Source organism: Ranitomeya imitator, chromosome 3 (assembly GCF_032444005.1).
Source record: "Ranitomeya imitator isolate aRanImi1 chromosome 3, aRanImi1.pri, whole genome shotgun sequence".
NCBI lineage: Eukaryota > Metazoa > Chordata > Amphibia > Anura > Dendrobatidae > Ranitomeya > Ranitomeya imitator.
Window position 1 is genome coordinate 437,879,165 of NC_091284.1, and position 21,809 is coordinate 437,900,973.

General features: G+C 43.9%; 1 protein-coding gene across 4 annotated transcripts in view; it reads left to right on the plus strand.

Moving 5' to 3' along the window:
• The window catches only part of TRIM37 (tripartite motif containing 37), a 218,767-nt gene that overhangs the window by 68,192 nt on the left and 128,766 nt on the right, over window positions 1–21,809 (plus strand). For all 4 annotated transcript variants that reach the window (XM_069757342.1, XM_069757340.1, XM_069757341.1 and 1 more), the window contains exons 9-11: window positions 365–489; window positions 2,060–2,110; window positions 12,323–12,404. In XM_069757342.1, the coding sequence (XP_069613443.1) occupies window positions 365–489; window positions 2,060–2,110; window positions 12,323–12,404 (258 nt within the window). The remainder of the gene's footprint in view (window positions 1–364; window positions 490–2,059; window positions 2,111–12,322; window positions 12,405–21,809) is intronic.

A 21,809-nucleotide genomic window follows, 5' to 3' on the forward strand; every position in this document is an offset into this window, starting at 1 on the left:
AATTAAAAAAGCAAGCATGATTTACATAAAGTGTTGGGATTTTGTTCTTGCGGTTGACTAAACTACTAGAATTTTCATGTTCTATCAGAATATTGGACTTGGAAAGCGGTCACATTCCAATTCTGTATTTTTTCTTTCTCCTCTAAAATGGTAATAAAACCTGTAATGGCATCTTGGTGTTTATTCTCTGCCCTCCTGCATCAGCGTTGATATATTTAAATTGTTTGGAGGTTTAGTCTAAAAGTCTTCCTAATAATTTGTCCCCATCGTTGTCTTCAGTCTGCAAAGAAAAAGGCAGCGTTCTTCTTGAAGCTCATAAATTAATGTTGTAGTATTGTGCATATTTGTCATGTTCATTTTGCAGCTTCGATCGTGCAGTAAAAGTGAACTCATCTCAAAGAGTCCAGAAATTCTAATGATGTTCCAGCAAGTTCACAGAAAGCCCATGGCTTCATTTGTCACCACCCCAGTACCACCAGATTTCACAAGGTACCAAAGAAAAAGTGCTTTACTCTCTTTTTTTATGCTGGTAACCTGTCTTGGCGGATTCCATAATGCCTATAGTTGTATGGGACAACTTCTTCTGCAGTCCCACAGGTTAGGAGAAACAGGGGCTTCAGAACCTGTATTGGTAATTACTGGGTTTCCTTGGGATCTAACATAACAGGGGTTTTCTATTTTCAGAAAAATCCTGAGTTTCTCACTCTCCCCAGGTCCAGGGCAGAATTTCCGCCACGTCCCAGTTTCCCAGGGTCTGTTAGGGTATGTGCCCATGATCCGGAGTTGCTACATGTTTGACGCTGCGTACTTATATGCAGCGTCAAACTCACAGCAGCCAGACGTTACAGCATAGTGGATGGGGTTTCTTGAAATCCCATGTCCACTATGTATCCACAGATGCGCACGGATCACCCGTGGAGACTGACGTGCGACGCGTCTCTCCAGACTGCAGCATGTTGATTTCAAGAGAAATTTCACCAATAGAATGAAATGACCGCAGTAAATCCGCATGTTTCAGTGAACACATGCGGATTCACCTGCTTTCAATAGTCGGCCGCGCTTTGGACGCAGCGAACATATGCTGTTACTTTTGGATAATGTGCACCCGGCCTTATTGTCTGCAGTGCTGACAACACGGTGACAGCACTGCAGTCAATCAGTGAACCCAGTGGCTTGTGCTGTGTACTCGTGCACATCCGATTTCAACTGCCCTGTGCCTTTGCTACAGATGTACTCCAGTCACGGACTGGAGTACATTTCTAACATAATTTACTTCCCCTTAGTGGAGTAAATTCTTATGAATTGTTCAGGCTCGTGTCTTGAACAGTTGGTGATGCTGGCCACGAGTGACTTAAAAATGACAAGAGTCCAAAAAATGCCATGACATTTCAAGTTGTTTTCTACCAGAATTCTTTTGAAGACACCTTGATGAATCAGGCTCAGAAACTTTAGAGTGGAACTTCAAAGGCTTAATTATACTGCTGCTATCCGCATATAGATCACTATAAAGGCTATTGCCAGCGGTTAGAGAACCTGACGGGTTCCCTATGATTTCTGTTAGATGTAGAGTATACCTAAGACCGCACCAAGGAATCTGGGGCCGTGGCAAATTAAAAAAATCTTTAAGCAGTTGAGGGCCACAAGCTTGTGTGCTACCCTGGAAGTGTCCTTATGGAACATGCCAAGGGAAGATCTGTTTTCTTCTTTGCCTTATTGATTATCCTCGTGGTGAGGTGTAGCTGTAGGGGGACCTGGATCTAGCAGTTGTACCCAGGGCATAATCCATGGGGAAGGTGGAAGGGGAGGGAAAGTCTTGAGACCCCCCTTGTACAGAAAAAATGCTTTGATTGTAATTGGCACATGGTAGGCTGGAGCCAAGTTGGGATTCATGAACTTTGTTACACGTCTGTCTATTGTCTATATAGCTATGAAGAATTATTATTTCACCATGCTGATATTTTAACTCCAAATACTTGGCTCAGTTGCATACTTAGTGTATAAATGTATTATCTGCCGTCTTTTGCTCACCTGCCTCTACACTTGTGTTTTTTTTCTGCAGTGAACTCGTTCCTTCCTATGATTCAACCACATTTGTCCTGGAAAACTTCAGGTATACTCTGCTTCATTGATTGATGGCAATAGTGCGTGCATAATATATTGAAATGATAACCAAAGCAGAACCTGACATCGGGAGTCATGACCTGTCCTTTTATTTTTCCTTTTCCATGCTGTCTTATGTGTAATGCGTGGGACATATACAAAGATTTATATATGAACTAATATAACTGAAAAAATGTGTAGCAGTTTTTAGATTGTGTGACTACAAATGATATCTAAAGTGTTAGAGAAATTTCTGTAAATGAGAACGCATTGATAGTTACCCTCTCCGTGTAATTGGCCAGGTTGGACATTCAGCTCTTGTATGAGATGTGACGATACAATGACATCCAAATTTGATATTTTGGAACTGCAGATGCCAGTGTAATCTTACATCGTAGAAAGAATCCTGCTCGTCTTTATTGCAGCACACAGCCTTTTCCAACCCTATAGCTTTATCGCGAAAGCATATCTATCACTGTTATTGCATCCTGAACACATGGCACGCTAAAGGGCAGATTCTCATTTAAAATATTGGTTGGAAGCCATCATCTGTCATGGCAAAAATGAACCTTTATTATTTCAGACGCAGGGCTATCCACCACCACTGTAAAATCAGATTTCAAAATCGGTCTGTAAAATTCGATTGCAATTTTCTCTCCATACAGAAACCCGTGTGAAAAATGGTTGTTATTTCCATGTCATACTTTATAATTTCACAGATGTATTTTGTTACTGGTAACAGGATCTTCCCCCACCGTTATTTGATACTATGCTTTAGTACATGCAGGTGCTTCTCACAAAATTAGAATATTCTCAAAAAGTTAATTTCTTCAATACAAAAAGTGAAACTCATATATTATATAGAGTAATTACAAGCAGGGTGATCTATGTCCAGTGTTTATTTCTGGTAATGATTATGGCTTACAGCCAGTGAAAACCCAGAAGTCATTATCTCAGTAAATTAACAAAAAACACCTGCAAAGGCATCGTAAGCGTTTTAAAAAGGTCCCTTAGTCTGTTTCCGTAGGCTCCACAATCATGGGGAAGACTGCTGACTTAACAGATGGCCAGAAGGCAGTCATTGACACACTCCACAAGGATGGTAAGCCACAAAAGGTCATTGCTAAAGAAGCTGGCTATTCCCAGTGCTGTATCCAAGCATATTAATGGAAAGTTGAGTGGAAGGAAAAATTGTGTAAGAAAAAAGGTGCACAAGAAACTGGAATAAGCGCAGCCTTGAAAGGATTGTTAAGAAAAGGCCATTCAAAAATTTGGGGGAGATTCGCAAGGAGTGGACTGCTGCTGGAATCATTGCTTCAAGAGCCACCACACATAGGTGTATCCAGGACATGGGCTACAAGTGTCGCATTCCTTGTGTCAAGCCGCTCATGACCGATAGACAACACCAGAAGACTTACCAGGGTGTTGTTTTCAGATCAAAGTAAAATTTGCATTTCATTTGGAAATCAAGCTCCCAGAGTCTGGAGAAAGAGTGGAGCGGCACCAAGCTGCTTGAGGCCTAGTGTGAAGTTTCCACAATCAGTGATGGTTTGGGGAGCCATGACCTCTGCTGGTGTAGGTCCACTGTGTTTTATCAAGACCAAAGTCAGTGCGGCCATCTACCAGGAAATTTTAGAGCACTTCATGCTTCCCTCTGCTGACAAGCTTTTTGGAGATGGAAATTTCATTCTCTAGCAGCACTTGACACCTGTCCACACTGCCAAAAATACCAATACCTGATTTATAAACAATAGTATCACCGTGCTTGATTGGCCAGCAAACTCGCCTGACCTTAGCCCCATAGAGAATCTATGGGGTATTGTCAAGAGGAAGATGAGACAACAGACCCAACAATGCAGATGAGCTGAGGGCTGCTATCAAAGCAACCTGGGCTTCCATAACACCTCAGCAGTGCCACAGGCTGATCGCCTCTATGCCACGCCGCATTGATGCAGTAATTGAATTTACTGAATATACATTTTAGTTGGCCAACATTTCGGATTTTAAAATCATTTTTCTAGCTGGTCTTATTAAGTATTCTAATTTTCTGAAGTAATGACTTTTGGCTTTTCATTGGCTGTAAGTAGGGTTGAGCGAAATGGATCGGTCATTTTCAAAAGTCGCCGACTTTTGGCAAAGTCGGGTTTCATGAAACCCGACCCGATCCCTGTGTGGGGTCGGCCATGAGGTCGGCGATCTTCTTATCGGGTATCGGAATTCCGATACCAAGTTCCGATATTTTTGCGATATCAGGAATCGGTATCGGGATCCATATTTATGTGTAAAATAAAGAATAAAAATAAAAAATATTGATATACTAACCCTCGGACACGCCCTGGTTCTAACCGGCAGTCTCCCCTCCTAAGAATGAGTGAGTGAAGGACCTGCGGTGACGTCGCGGCTTGTGATTGGTCCTTCACTTGCTCATTCTTAGGAAGGAAGGCTGCCGGCTAGAACCAGGGCGCGTCCGAGGGTGAGTATATCCCTATTTTTTATTTTTATTCTTTATTTTACACATTAATATGGATCCCAGGGCCTGAAGGAGAGTTTCCTCTCCTTCAGACCCTGGGAACCATTAGTATCCCATTGCACTGCACTGGGTTTCGTGTTTCGGCCGACCCCGACTTTTCTATAGGATCGGCCGATTTCACTCGTCCCGACTTTTGAGAAAGTCGGGTTTCGTGAAACCCGACTCGACCCTATAAAAATAAGTCGCTCAACCCTAGCTGTAAGCCATAATCAACAGAAATAAACACATGAAATAGATCACTCTGTTTGTACTGACTCGATATAATATGAGTTTCACGTTTTGTATTGAAGAACTGAAATTAACTTTGAGGATTTTCTTATTTTGTGAGAAGCACATGTATGTTTATCTTATGAATGATTTCTTTGATGGTAAGTCAGTGTTTGAGGTCAGTTTCTTCAAAATAAAATGGGGGAAGTCCTAGTTCTCCTTAAAGACACCAGCTGATTATGGCATTTTACAGGCAATGCTAAATGGCAGAATATGTGAATTTTTTTGTTCTTTTTGTTTTTTTTTTTGTTCTCTGAGATGGATATCTTTCAAGGAACACTTAGAAGTGATAGCTACCCCATAAGTCAATGTCTGATCCTTTAATGTGTGTGGCTGGCTGAGTGCGACACTCTTGAGGCTATGGAAGTGAAGCACAGCAGAATAGTCCACTTTTTTGCCTTAAACTCCTGGTTTGCTTTCACAGTATGTTTTGGGTCATTGTCCATCTGTCCTGTGACGCGCCATCCAATCAACCTTGGTGCATTTGGTTGAATCTGAGCAGAAAGTATAGCTCTGTACACTTCAGAATTCATTCGGCTGCTTCTGTCTTCAGTCACATCGTCAATAAACCCAGTGCCATTGGAAGCCATGTATGCTCAGGCCATCACACAGCCACCACCATGTTTTAACGAGGATGTGGTGTGCTTTGGACCATGAGCTATTCCAAGCCTTCTCCATACTTTCCCATCATTTTGGTACTGGTTGATCTTATTTTCATCTGTCCAAAGAAGACTTTTCCAGAACTGAACTAGTTTCTTTAGATGTTTTTCGGCAAAGTCTAATTTGGTCTTTCTAATTTTTAAGGCTGATTTAATAGTTTGGACTATGTGTTGAACGCTCTGTATTTGCTCTCATGAAGTATCTTTATGGTAGTCTTAGGCTATGTGCACACTCTGCGGATTTTGCTGCGGATCCGCAGCGGATTTGACTGCTGTGGATCCACAGCAATTTCCCATGAGTTTACAATACAATACAATGTAAACCTATGGGAAACAAAAAACGCTGTGCACATGCTGCGGAAAAAAACGCGCGGAAACGCAGCGGATTACATTCCGCAGCATGTCACTTCTTTTCTGCGGATTTTCACCTGCTCCAATAGGAAAATGCAGATGAAAATCCACATAAAAAACCGCAGTAAAAGCCGCAACGGGTTTTCACTGCGGATTTTGGAATTCCGCTGTGGAAAATTCCACAGTGGAATCCGCAAAGTGTGCACATAGCCTGCGACACTGAAATACCTACTTCCTAGCGAGTGTTTTTCACTTTGGTGGATGTGCTTTTTTTCTGCAGAATTTATCTAACTGTTGGTTTGGCCACTCTTTAACATTTCTATTATCTATCTGATGGTTGTCTTCATTTTCTTTTCAGCTTTATGATGGTCTGTTTCTCTGCCATAGTATCGGGTTCAGCCCTTTTACCTGCTTAATTGATGATCACGGTAATTAATGAGGGAATAGCCCATGCAGCCCATCAAAGAGCTTTTGGTCCCTTTATAAAGAGGTAGCTACTAGTGATGAGCGAGTATACTCGTTGCTCGGGTTTTCTCAAGCACGCTTGGGTGACCAGTATTTGTGACTGCTCGGAGATTTTAGTTTTCATTGCGGCAGCTGAATGATTTACAGCTACTAGCCAACATGTAGGTACCCCAAAGTCACTTCGAAACTTAATAGGTCCCCAAAAAAAAAAAAAGTTTTGTAAATTTCCTTGAAAAAATGAAATTGCTGTTACAATTTCTCCTTTGCCTCATTGGGGGACACAGACCGCAGGTGTATGCTGCTGCCACTAGGAGGCTGACACTAAGTGATACAAAGAAAGTTTGCTCCTCCCCTGCAGTATACACCCTCCTGCCGGCTCTTGGCTCCTCCCCTGCAGTATACACCCTCCTCCTGGCTCTCAGCTAACCAGTTCTTGCTTTGTGTTCATAGGAGGCACACGGACAGGTCTGCTATTCAGACCCAAAACTTTTTCTTATTTTATTTTTACCTTTTACATTTTTGATTTTAGATTTTATTTTTTTCCACGGATTTATGGGGCGACTGATCCTTTCAAGGTTCCGATCTCCCCGAACCATCAACAGGTGAGCACGGAGAGTGTCGCCTCTCCGTATCCTCTCCTGCAACGTGGAATGCCACGCCTGAGCTGATTCTTAGGGCGTTGGGTCCCTTCAAGGGCACCGATCTCTCCCGGAAGCCGCACTATGGCGCACTAAGTTGGCTCCGCCTGCTTTTCTGGCGCTACTCGCCTGCCACGGGAACGCTCAATTTACTCGGCCACTACAATGCCCTCACTTCTAACGTCCGCAGAAATTTAGGCCCTGGCTTGGGCCTATTAATGGAAACCTTGAGGCTCGCTCTCTGCGAGATTTTACCACCTCTGCAACTCCCGGTGCCCATCTTGGTCCACACGGTCGGCTCACACAGGGGCGACGGTTTTTGCATTAAAAGGGCACAACGACTCTACATCAGTACCCGGGTAAGGAAGTACCTGACCAGTATGCCCTGTCTTAAAGGCACATGACCAGCATTCCCTGGTCCTAAACGCACATGACCTGTATGCCCTGGTCTTAAAGGCACATGACCAGTATGCCCTAGTCTTAAAGGCACATGACCAACATGCCCTAGTCTTAAAGACACATGACCAGTAGGCCCTGGTCTTAAAGGCACATGGCCAGCATGCCCTGGTCTTAAAGGAACATGACCAGTAGGCCCTGGTTCTTAACATGACCAGTATGCCCTCCTCTTAAAGGCACAAGACCAGTATTCCCTGGTCTTCATGGCGCACGACCAGTATTCCCTAGTCTTAAAGGTGCACGACCAGTATTCCTTGGTCTTAAAGACACATGACCAGTATTCACTGGTCTTAAGGGGCACATGATCAATCTGAAGCTGGTCACCCTAAATGAGCTCAGGAGCCCTCCGCCGCTGATCGCAGTTTATCCCCGAGTACCTAGTCCCCCTCAGTGGACTTTGTCACTAACCGCAATCCATGGTTTCTCTGACCAAGAGATTGAACCCCTCCGTGAACCCTCTGTGGCTCGGAGTGCTCGCAGGACCGATAGACATGGTCCCTCTCCTACATGGGAGCCGTCGGCCAGCAGGGGCCTCAAGTATTCTAGAAACGTACAGGCATCTACAAAACGGAAGTTTCATTTCCTGATCTCTCCTCAATGATTTGCTGAGAACAAGGCTCTGAATATGGATTGGATATTGCCTTGGATTGCCAGAGCTTCAGAAAAGGATGGACTCGCCTATTTATATCATCAACCAAATTAATGAGCGATTCACTGGAGAGAAGCCTCTACGTGGGATGCCATACCTGGTCTGATTTTTAAGGGCGATGGGTCCTTTAAAGGGCACAGATCTCCCAACACCATCAACAGACGAGCACATAGTGTTGCCTCCATGTATCCTCTTCTGCATCCAGGCATAACGCCAGACAACCTGCCCTGTCCACCCGGGGACCTCAACTCTGGGGATGTACAGAGGCACCCCTTTTTGGCGTCCGAGCACCCCCCTTTGCATCACCACTATTTAGCGGATTATGCAAGAAGGCGGACGATTCCTCTCCACTTCCCTGTGAAGAGGATGGTGGATCGAGGGTTCCTAATTTTCTACTCTGCACGACGATGGCAAGAGACGTTTTTTTTCTGACCTGCTGAATGCAGCCCCGCATTCTGCCACTTGGCAGACTAACCGGGTAGAATTTTTTGTGGTATACCTACCAGTATCCCTGCCCGATTTATCATCAATTAAAATACCACGGACGGTTGGATAGCAAATCTGGTTCCTTCTGTCTTGTGGCTTCGGGTTCAGCGCTCTACCCTTCCTCAGCCGCCACATGGGTTGCTTGAGCAATAGTCTCCTGGTTGGAGACCTTAACTACTTCCATTCACACAAGTAACCTTTCCCCGAAGACAGTACAGCTGACCAATCAAATCTTCTGAGCGGGAGACTAACAAGGGATCGTATCTTTTCTACAGACCCAACCAGCAGTGGAAGTGTTGTCCAGGACAGTCTAGATCTAAGGGATCTTGGTTCCAAAAAGGGGGAATGAAAAGTAAGACCAATCCTGGACCTCAAACTTTTAACAACCTCTGACAAGGTCCTCCTTTTTCGGATGGAGTTCCTCCGCTCAGCCATTACAACAGAAAAAGGTGGAGTTTCTGGCATCCATCGACATATGGGATTCTTACCCTCACATTCCTATTTTTCCCCTCTACAATAATCCCTTTGCCTTTCCATTCGCGAACAGCATTTTCAAGTCATGACTATGCCTTCGGCCTGCCTACCGCACCCAGAGTGTTCGCAAGGGTCATGGCGGTTGTCATGTTCCTCTTGCACCCTAGAAGCATGGTTGTCCTGCCCTATTTGGTCGACTTTCTACCCGCTCTTCCAGGACTGCGCCGAGTCGTCTATATCACTTGCGATACCCTCTCCCCTGGGCTGGCAGCTAAACTTAGACAAGTTTTCCTCATTTCCAGCCCAGCAGATACTTTTTAAGGATGATCTTGCACAAGAAGCATGGTAATTCTCTCTCTCTCTCTCGAGTCAAGGTCGTGGCCCTTCAACAGGGAGCTTGCACACTTGATCATTCATCCCCTCAGTTCATTTGATTCGCTAGGAGGGTTCTGAGGAAAAATGTTGATGACAATGGAAGCAGTTTCCTTCGCTCCGCTCGTTTTCAGCAAGTCAATCAGGCTTTCAAAGGGTAGTCTCTGAGCTCCTTCCTCATCCAGGGCCTTCTCCTGGTCCAATGTTTTAGTGAATACCAATGCTAGTCTTCTTCTCCCGATCATTGCTCTGGGGATCCGAACGGTTTTGCTAATCCTACAGCAGTTCGACTGCCTTCAGGCGGGTCACCCCATCCGTCTTAAATTGGATAATACCACTGCTGTGCCATACGTTACTCATCTAGCAGGTACCCACAGTCAAGCGCCATGGCCGAGGTACCTCATACTCTGATGGGCCGAGATCTATCATTCGTTGATCTCGACAGTACATATCTCTGGAGTAGAACACTGGGCGGCAGGCATAGTCAGCCGTCAGGGTTTCTCCTCAAGTGAGTGGGAACTTCACCCGGAAGTCTTCCATCAGATCTGCCTTCACTGGAGTACTCCAGATGTAGGTCAGATGGCGTCCAAACTGAACAGCCTCGAAATCCAAGAGCATTGCAGTGCATGCTCTGTTCTTCCATGGTACCAATTTCCATAACCCCGCTTTCACTACTTCCGAGATCTTTTGGAAGCAGGAAGGGCCCCAGTGATCCTGGGAGACCCGCACTGACCATGTCAGGATTTCTCGCTTGCGGTACTAGTATTTTTCAGTCTTATTGCAACAAAACTGCAAATATGGACTTCCTCGCAGGGAGTCTTCAACTGTGGTTCTTCCCTACCGCATACTGTTAGATCTTTGGGACTTTAATGGTTCTGGGGATCTTACAGTAGACTCCTTTTTTGATCGGGACAGACTTTACTATCAGGGAAAGTCGCTCCCTTTTTTCTCTGCGTTCTTGTCATCCTGATGAGTCTTCAGAGCTTGCCGCTCTGTTCTTTCAGACTTTTTTTTCCTTATTACCATCAAGGCAAGGTTGCCTTCAGGCCATCCCCTTCCCTTGTTACCAAGATGGTATTATATTCCCACTGTTACAGGGGCATCGTCCTTCTCATCTTTCGGCTCCAATCCACAAAACGGAATGGGTTCTCCATAATCTGGACGAAGTGAGTGCTCCGAGTAGATACGTATCGAGGACGGCGTCCTTCCGAAGGTTGGACACTCTATTTGGGCTTCCCGACGGTAAGAAAGGCTTCCTGACGGTCACAGGAAGGGTTTAGCCGTTTCATTGGCCATGTTAGCCTGGTGGATTCGTTTCACCATCCAGGAGTCCTAGATGCCAGCCTATCTCCCTGTGTGAGGGCTCTAGGCACCAGACGTCGGTAAGCACGGCTACAAGCTTGCGGATACGTCCAGTCCGCATACATTCTTGAAGCACTATAATTCCTACACTTCCACAGATGTGAGTCTGGGCAGGCGGACTCTGCAGGCCGCGGTGGCGCACTTGTAAGTAGCGGTTACACAGGGCCTGATCTATTGTTGTCCCCACCCATGGACTACTTTGGAACGTCCCATGGTCTGTGTCCCCCAATGAGGCGAAGGAGAAATAGGGATTTTTGTGTACTCACCGTAAAATCCTTTTCTCCAAGCGATTCATTGGGGGACACAGCTCCCACCCTGTTATTAGCTTGTGCTTGTTTTATAATTTGACATGCTATACTCTCATATATAATCTAACATGCTATATGCTCATATGTTGTTATTGATCTCCTACTGCTTTTGCACCGAACTGGCTAGCTGAGAGCCAGCAGGAGGGTGTATACTGCAGGGGAGGAGCTAACTTTTTTTGTATCACTTAGTGTCAGCCTCCTAGTGGCAGCAGCATAAGCCCTAATGAATGACTCGGAGAAAAGGATTTTACGGTGAGTACACAAAAATCCCTATTTTAAACCTTCTGACATCCTAAAAAAATAAAAGGATATTTTATAAATGATGCTTATGTAAAGCCGACATGAAGTAAATGTTATTTACTTACTACTTTATGTGGTATGACTGTCTGGATTAAAGGGATAATCAGTTAAAGTTTGAAAATTGCAAATTTTTAGAATTTTTTGTTGTAAATTTTCTAATATATATATATATTTTTTTTAATAAAGAAACACAGAAGTATCGGCATAAATTTACCATTAACATAAAGTAACATGTGTCACGAAATTGATTGGTCAAAATGATAAAGGGCAAGAAGTAGGCTCCCACAGTGAAAACTTGAAAACTCTCTAATTTCAACTTCACTTAAATTAACTCATTAACTGACAGTGGTATTATCTCAACTAAGAGGCAAAATAAAAAAAATAAACAACACATTTTATTCTGTTCTGCAGCCACTAGTACACTGCATGTCTAGTTCTACATGAAAAAATGGTGAAAGGTCAACTTTAAGAAAACGCAATTACTGACAATTTGCTCAGGTCACTGTTGACAGGATTTGAGACAAGTCGTTCCATCTGGTAATCAGTTTAGACTTTTTTTTTTTTACATAACTTTTTTTTTTCCTGTAGGATGGAAAGGGCTGTAATGACTTGTCAAAGCTAAGATTTTCAATGCTGCATCACATTAGTAATTTGTTTCCCATAGCAACTAGAAACACCAATTCAGACAGAAAGCTTTTGCAAAAATCTGGGATCTGAACCTGACTGGTAGAGTTTGTAAAGTATGTGCGTTAGGTTAATTGACCATTCATTTCTAAAGAATCTGAATAGGAGGCAGAAATGTACTTTAATAAAGCTTTTAAGAACAAGCTGTACATCAAATGGAGGATTTTTTTTAAATAACTTCTATATCGCATTCTAACATACATTTTCTGTTTTCTCTCCAGCACTCTACGCCAACGTGCCGACCCGGTGTACAGTCCTCCATTACAGGTGTCTGGCCTCTGTTGGAGACTAAAGGTTTATCCGGTAGGCTACCACCTGTAAATCATTTAATTCTATTTTGGAGAACCACCTACCCCAATTAACTGATTGCTTTTCAAGGGCCCATGACATTAATAATTGTAGCTCTTCTGCCCCCATTCGGAGAAATGGCTGCATGCACTCTGCCGCTATTCTTTCTGAAGCATACTGACAACATATTGAAGCATCCATTGTATGCACAAGTCCATGCCCCACAACTCCTATGGAGTATAGGTAGAGCCAGGGGTTCGTTCCACTAAAGCGGACCACTCGCTCACAAAGAGATGGAGCAGCACTCCATTATTAGCAGGTTTACCTCAAAACTTTTCTATTTTTTTACAGTTCTCGAAAAGACACCCCACATTTCTGAATATACTTTGAGCGCAACGTTTCAGGTCACCACCCTTCGTCAGGCTGAGTATAAACTCAAACACATAGTACAATGTAAGAAAGTAGAACAAGCAACAAATAATGTGCTACACAAACAGAATTAAAATCAGAAGAAGATGGTTAAATCTTTGAAAATCAAATTTGCAAGCCTTGATTTTTTTTTTTGTTTTTTTTCTTCAATTCACCGCAAAGTTCAAGTGCTGTTGAGCCTAGAATTGCTCAGAATAAAATGTAACACACTGAGCTCTCATAGGACTGGATTGAACCTCTTTTGAACTCGGTCTCTCTCTCTCTCTTTCTTTCTTTCTTTCTTTCTTTCTTTCTTTCTTTCTTTCTTTCTTTCTTTCTTTCTTTCTCTCTCTCTCTCTCTCTCTCTCTCTCTCTCTCTTTCTCTCTTTCTCTCTCTCTCTCTCTCTCTCTCTCTCTCTGGAATTTGTAGACGACGCATCCGTCATAACACTGGATGCGTCACACACGTTTTTCCCTATTTTCGTAACGTCTGTCGATACGTCATTTTGCTGCACAACGACGGACAGCAGAAAACGCAAGTGAGAAAGTAGCCTTAGTATAAACGACGTTTGAGCGGGCACCATTCACTTATACGCCAAAAAAAGGGGATCACCTTATCTACTATATAATTGTCTACGGGTCACTTCCGTCTGTCTGTCTGTCCTTCTGTCACGGTTATTCATTCGCTGATTGGACTCGGTAGCTGCCTGTCATGGCTGCCGGGACCAATCAGCGATGGGCACAGTCCGATTAGTCCCTCCCCTACTCCCCTGCACCCACTGCCCGGGGCCCACTCCATAATCCCCTCCAGTCACACCTCAGACAGGGTTAATGGCAGCAGTAACGGCCCGCGGTGTAACGCACTCCGTTACCGCTGCTTTTAACCCTGTGTGTCCCCAACTATTTGTTATTGATGCTGCCTATGCAGCATCAATAGTAAAAATGTCATGTTAAAAATAATAATAAAAAACTGCTATACTCACCATCCGCCGCCTTTCACGCTCCTCGCGACGCTCCCGGGACCGCTCCATTGCAAGTGACCGCATGTCACTTGCAATGGAGCATTGCATGTGACCGCGACGTCATCACAGGCCCTGCTCATACTAGCCCTGGGACCGGAAGCTGATGCTTGCAATGGAGCGATCCCGGGAGCGTTCCGAGGAGCGGGAAAGGCGGCGGATGGTGAGTATAGCAGGACTTCAACCGGCCTTCGGAGGTGAGTATATGGTTATTTTTTTTTTTTTAAGTCTCTACACTACGTGGCTCTGTGCTGTATTCTGCGTTGCTGTGCAATATACTATGTGGCTAGGCAATATACTACGTGACTGTGCAATATACTACGTGACTGTGCAATATACTACGTGACTGGGCAATATACGACGTGGCTGGACAATATACGACGTGGCTGGACAATATACTACGTGACTGGGCAATATACTACGTCGCTGTGCAATATACTACGTGACTGGGCAATATACTATGTGGCTGGGCAATATACTACGTGGCTGTGCAATATATTACGTGACTGGGCAATATATTACGTGACTGGCCAATATACTACGTGACTGGGCAATATACTACGTGGCTGGCCAATATACTACGTGGCTGGCCAATATACTACGTGGCTGGCCAATATACTACGTGGCTGGCCAATATACTACGTGGCTGGCCAATATACTACGTGGCTGGGCAATATACTACGTGGCTGGGCAATATACTACATCGCTGGGCAATATACTACGTCGCTGGGCAATATAGTACTTGGACATGCATATTCTAGAATACCCGATGCGTTAGAATCGGGCCACCATCTAGTGCACACATAATTGAAATTCCACCAAACAGAGAGAGTGTGTGCAAAAAATTGGGATCACCACAACAGTCTAAAGGTACAAAATCTAAACATATTTATTGAACACATCACACAAAGAACTCATTAAGAACACTCAAAAAAAGCCCAACAAGTGGGTAGAGGTTAAGGGTCCACATACATAAAGGGTAAATACCCACAAGGATACTACACAGCTCAGTTATGATACAATACAACTCCACTTAATTGAGTATCAAATGCCTAATTCTATGCATGCAGTTATATACAATAATACCCATGCCAGTAAATAGAAGAACATATATTTATAAATACCTATATCCTGCCAAAACACCGTATTATCTACGAGATGGTACCCAGATTGTGCACAAATCTCAGAAAATTCTGAGAGAAAATATATCCATAGGGTATCCACCCCAAAATGAAGGTCAAACTTGTTCCTTCTTACCCAACCTGAAACAAGAGTACCCCTTCTGGTGAAAGCCTAGCACGCTCAAGGCGTCTTCCTCATGGTCCGTGGTTCCTTGAGGAAGACGCCTTGAGCGTTGATATGCGCGGGTGAGGATACTGACACAGCCTATGGAACTTATTATGCCTGCTAGGCTTACACCAGAAGGGGTACTCTTGTTTCAGGTTGGGTAAGAAGGAACAAGTTTGACCTTCCTTTTGGGGTGGATACCCTGAGAAAGTAGCCTTAGACGCCTCTCCATTACTAACCTGTGGGCTTGATGTCACCTGAGAATACAAGAGTGGCCAGATTTGGTGCATCTTATAACCTTTAGCACAAAACAATGCCATAGCTTTTTACTATTAGCAAACTACACAAAAATTATTTCTCTTAGGCCCTGATCCATCAAAGTGTTTTGCGCTAGAAAACTTGTGTTTAAAAAAAAAAAAACAAAACCTGAGAAGTCGCAATTGTCATGAGTTACGCCAACATTTTTCGGCTTTTGGCGGTTTCACAAAATGTGCAGAGCTGGGGATTGGGCATGGTACACCCACCCATCAAATTCATCAATGGCAGCGTTTTTTTTAAATAATAATAATTATTTCAAAAATTTTAGTCCAGTTCCTGACTAGAGTAGCATTTCTTGCAAGGCGTTGTCGTGCCTCTTAATGAATTTTCCACATCCTACTCATACAAAGCATAATGAATTTAGTCCTTAGTCCGATGTCCCATTTTGTCCATTCATGAGAACGTCTGAAATTTCCTGCAGGAGGGCCAAAGCAAAATTCAACTGCCTAGACCTGTGGTCTGTGCCAAACCTAATTGACCATGCATTTCATAAACTGTGAATACAGGATCCTATGACTGCCATCATTTTTTTGCAAATGACAGTGTGTCCCACCATCTGTTAATGGTCCTAGGGTATCGTGCTGTCCAGATCATGGGAAACAAAATCACAGTTCTATTCCTTGGAGGAATATCCTCTCGATCCATGTAACTTAGTGTCAATAAATGACATTGCTGATTGAAGTACCTGTATTGCAAAATTGTGATGTTGTTGCTAAAGCACTGGCAATGGATTCTTCATCTATCTATATAATTATCTAAGGGGTACTTCCGTCTGTTTGTCTGTAACGGAAATCCCGCGTCGCTGATTGGTCGCGCTTACTCTATGACCCTACCACTCTGGCATCATTTCCTCGGCACCCCAATTTGGTTCCCAAACATCAGTAGCATTAAAAAGAACTCTGCTCACAGTTGCCTTTGTGTGGAAAATGGCCTGAGCTCCTTGCCCCTCAGATTGTATCTCACATCAAGATTTGTTTGGCTCAGGGTGCTACAACCGCCATAGCTAGCAACACTGCTGGGCGTTTCAAACCTCTCTTACAACCTTATGTCATCTGAGTGCAAACATTGATTTTTCATCTCTTCGAATAAATCAACTGTCAGAATTTTTGGTGAAGAATTTTTTTTTTAGCCCTCAGGATTGCCATGGTTAGGGAATTTGAATGGCTGAGCAGAAATGGTTCCTCTACATACAACTTTGTTTTATGGTGCAGGAGATGGACTAATAAGCAGAACACTGACTCAAGCTGATGGTGTTGCTGTCAGTTATCATCATCTTGTTGTGACTGAGATGAGTGTAGTGACATACAGTATATTCTACATACAGAAATATTCATGAGCCACATTCACCAATACTTGTCAGATGGTTGCCTCCACCATTACCTTGTCTGATGAGTGTCTATACACTCCTAATTTTCGATCCAGCAGGAAAAGGTAGGGCTAGGCAACCGATTTTAAAGGCGTTATTCCGTTTTGGTGACCTTATTTTTTTCTTCAGTGCATGTGAATTTTTTTGCAATTAGATGTAATTAAAAATGTTGCATTATTTGCCATCTATAGACCATATCAAACTAAAATGTGCAAGAGAACAGGGCCAATTAAAAGACAAACTGTATAAAATTGCAAACTCAGTTGCAAAAATGATTTTCTTTTCACCCACGACAGCACACAACGACCGGAAACTTACTGAAATAAAAGGGCAGTACCCCGCATCAGTTGGTCTCCTGTCCTTGATGGGGGGGATCTGATGCTGGAAGCAAGATGGTAAAAGAAGCACTTAGCCAAGCCTGTCCTGATGTCTGAAAAAGCTGGTGTGAGCCCGGAAAGCTGGCTCCATGTGTTGGAAGCGCTGTCTACTGGGGGCTCGAGTGCAGGCAGCAGTGACTGATGCCCCACATGTCTCCTGGCCAGTGAAAACATATCTTACCCTGCTGACGTCACTGAAGCAGGGCACACTGGGAGTGGGCGCTCCCATTGACATCTGGGAGGGTGCTTGGTGGCAAGATGGCAGTGGTGGCACCCTCCACTGACGTGACTAAAGCAAGGTGTGCTGGGAAATGGCGTCGCGTAGAGGGGCATGTGACCGGAAACAAGACGCTCCAGGTGGGACTGGAGGAGGCGTGTTCTGGAGGGAGACGCCCATGGTGGTCCCTCATTTAAAATGAGGTCTGGTAACAAGTAGAGCGCTTGTACTTCGGCTCTCCTTCCTGATTACCATGTAGGATCAGCAGCGTGAACACAGTGGGGGCAGTTGCTCTAATGGCAGGAGCTGTAGCAGACCGAGCCAGAGGAACAGAGTGACTTTCCACTCCACGGCATCCAGACAGGATCAGTTGTGCATCGCAGACCCCCGAATCTGGTGCCATTGAAGTGACAGCTGGCGGTGAGTGACTTGCGTGAATGTTCACCATTTTAATGGCGCCCTTTTCTTGACACTAGGAAAGGCTTAAAAAAGGCAGCATTAAAAGAAAGCGTAGAGAATGTGTGCTGTGTAGAACCCCTCTAGCAGGTGACTGGCAGAAAAAACTGTTAAGTCTGCATACAGAAAACAATTTGAGGAAACTCCTGATTTCACCTCAATAATAATAGTAGTAGTAATTATAATAATCTTTATTTTTATATAGCGCTAACATATTCTGCAGCATTTTACAGTTTTGCACATATTATCATCACTGTCCCTGATGGGGCTCACAATCTATATTCCCTATCAGTATGTCTTTGGTGTGTGGGAGGAAGCCGGAGTACCCGTAGGAAACCCACGCAAACACAGAGAGAGCATACAAACGCCTTGTAGATGTTGTCCTTGGTGGGATTTGAACCCAGGACTCCAGCACTGCAGGCTGTAGTGCTAACCACTGAGCCACTGTGCTGCATCAAATCTTGAGTCTGTAATCAGGACTGAGGTGGAAATGACCTTTTATGTGTCTATTGAGGAAAGGGAAGAAAAGATCTAGAGAAGTTTCCTCAGAGTCTGATTCATAGACTGTTAGAATTGGAAGGGACCTTAAGGGTCATTGTGTCCAATCCCCTGCTCAATGCAGGATTCACTACACCATCTCAGATAGATGTCTGTCCAGCCTCTCTTTTTGAAGACTTCCATTGAAGGAGAACTCTACACTTCTTGTAGCAGCCTGTTCCACTTATTGATCACCCTCGCTGTCAAAGTTTTTTTCTAACATCTAATATATATCTTCACTCTTTCAGTTTCATTCCATTGCTTCTCATGTTTCCATATGCAGATGAGAACAATGATAATCCAGCTACACGCTGACATTCCTTCAGATGTTTGTAGACAGCTATTAAAGCTCCTCTTAGCCTTCTTTTTTTGTAAGCTAAACATTCTCAGATCCTTTAACTATGCCTTGTAGGGCATACTTTGCAATCCGCTCACTATAATGATAGCTCTTCTCTGAACTTGCTGCAGTTTTTCAATGTCTGTTTTAAAATGTGGTGCCCAGAACTGGACACACTATTCTATATGAGGCCTGACCAAGGAGTAGTAGAGGGGGTTATTACTTCACGTGATCTAGACTCTGTGTCTCTTAATGCATCCTAGAATCGTTTGCCTTTTTTGCTGCTGCATCACACTGTTGACTCATGTGCAGTCTGTGATCTCTTAGTATACCCAAGTCTTTTTTCACACATGCTGTTGCTAAGTTCTGTTCCTCCCTTTCTATAGATGTACTTTTCGCTTTTGTTACCCAGATGTAGAATCTTGCATTTCTCCTTGTTAAATACCATTCTATTAGTCCCTGCCCTTTGTTCATGCTTACCTAGATCCTTCTGAATCCTATCCCTCCTAGCTGCATTCCCCTGTATCCGATGGAGGAGTACGGATCCGTCTCATCTTTCTTTTCTGACAGTGATATGGGTGGAAGGCCATGCTTTCCAATAGAAGATACGAACAAGTTAATTAAGGCTGTTAGAACAACTATGGGTCTTAAAGCAAGAACATTGCGCAGCACAGCTGGAAGGAGTCAGTAGCATCTTAGAAATGCTGGGCTGGATTGTGAATACGCAAAAATTGACTAAGGCCCTTAAAAATCCTGTCGTTTTTAGGGCTTATACTAGACCCAGATCCATGCTTGCCTTCTTCCCAAAGGAAAAAAGGACAAAGTAGTATCCCTGGTATCTGCAGCAGTGTACAATCCGGAATTGACATTGGGGAAGGGAAATGACTGACTTGCTGCATCCCAGTGGTTCTATGGGACCAGTTACATACAAGATATTTTCAGCGCAAAAACAATTGAGGGCATGTGGAAAGAAAGGGGAGTCTTCTGTGACCAGAAGTTCCCTCTCATGGTGGATAGAGATGAGAAATCTGTCATCCGGCATTGCGTGGATGCCCTGGGTAGGAGATATTACCACAGATGCAAGCAGGACTCGTTGGCGGACACATATGAGAGATCAGGCAGTGCAGAGTTCTTGGTCAATTTACGAGAGGAGGGATTCTTCAAACCTAAAAAAGCTATGGGCAGTAGAGAAGGCACTAAAAGGATTCCTCACATCCTCCCACGGCCGCCACATCCGTATTATGTCATGCTACAGTGGTGTATATCAATCACCAGGGGGAGCAAGATCTCACAATCTAATAAAAGCAGGAAAATATTTTTCTCATCTGGCAAAACACCTTCTCTTCTAGACAGCGTTGCATATAAAAGGGATAGAGAGCGACAGTGCAGACTTTCAAAGTCGCAATAGACTAAGGGTACTGTCACACAGTGGCATTTTGATCGCTACGATGGCACGATTTGTGACGTTCCAGCGATATATCCGTGACGTTCCAGCGATCTCGCTGTGTCTGACACGCTCCTGCGATCAGGGACCCCGCTGAGAATCGTACGTCGTAGCAGATCGTTTGAAACTTTCTTTCGTCGTCTAGTGTCCCGCTGTGGCGGCATGATCGCATGGTGTAACAAAGGTGTGCACGATATTGTATACGATGTGCGCATAGTAACCAACGGCTTCTACATCGCACATACGTCATGAAATTATTGCTCCAGCGTCGTACATTGCAAAGTGTGACAGCAGTCTACGACGCTGGAGCGATATTGTTACGATGCTGGAGCGTCACGGATCGTGCCGTCGTAGCGATCAAAATGCCACTGTGTGACGGTACCCTAAGGCAAGAGGAATGGGCCTTGAATTCCAAGGTGTTTCGACAGGTAATAGATTTGTGGGGGCTTCTGGAGATGGATCTGTTCGTAAACTAGCTGAACAGGAAAGTAGACTCCCTTCAGATCCCTTGGGGTTTCAAGATGGCATATGCATTTCCTCGAATAGCGGTGGTTCCAGCGGTGTTGAGGAAGATCACGGAGGATTATGCGAGGGTGAGACCAATAACTCTATTTTGATCATAGTTTTCTTGGATGAGGCTAATGTCACTCTCAGGCCAAAGGTTTCCATCTGACAGCATGGAATTTGAAAGGACACTTTTGTGGCAAAAAGGGTTTTCCGCAGAGTTAGTTTCCACCTAATAAAGAGAAGGAAACAAGTAACAACAAAGATTTATGGCAGAACCTGGAAAAAGTTTAGCCTTTTCAGGAGAAAAAATATAGGGGAGAAAATCCCGATTAAAGCTATTTTAGGATTTCTCCAGAAAGGGTTAGAGCTAGGATTATCTAATAGTGAGGACGGAGCAAATGTGCTTGTTACTCGAGTTTTCCGAGCATGCTTGGGTGTTCTCTCAATATCTTGGGCTTTCTCGTAGATAATTTGTGTTTCTGCAGCTGCATGGTTTGCGACTGCTAGACAACCTGAACAATTTCCTGTTTGTTAGGCAATCCCCACATGTATTGAGGCTGTGTAGCAGCCTCAAATCCATGCAGCTGGGAAGACAAAAACATAATCTACGAGCATGCCCAAAATACTCGGAGAACACCAGCATGCTCGGGAAAACTCCAGTAACGAGCACTCTCGCTTATCACTATTAGCTACTAGTACCATTTAACGGTCAGATATTAGCCCTGGGAGCACTTTGATTATAATCTGTCAGCTAATAGGTGGATATCAAGGTTCATAAGATCATATGACCGATCTAGACCAATCCCTAATCCAAGAATTCCAAGTTTCGAATTTTTGGTTCTAGAGGTGGTAACCAAGGGACTCTTTGAACCGTTGCAAGAATCGTCTATTAAGAATCTTACCGTGAAAACAATAATATTGGTAGCACTGACCTCGGCTCGTAGGGTTAGTGATATCCAAGCTTTATCGGTAAACTCAGGTTTTTGATGATAAAGTTGTGTTGAGACCTGATCCGACCAATCTCCCCATGGTAGCTATGAGGTTACATAGGAGTCAGAAAATCATACTACCTTCCTTTTGTAATAACCTTAGAAACCTAAAAGAAAAGTTTCATAATCTAGATGTCAGGAGGATATTGATAGAATAT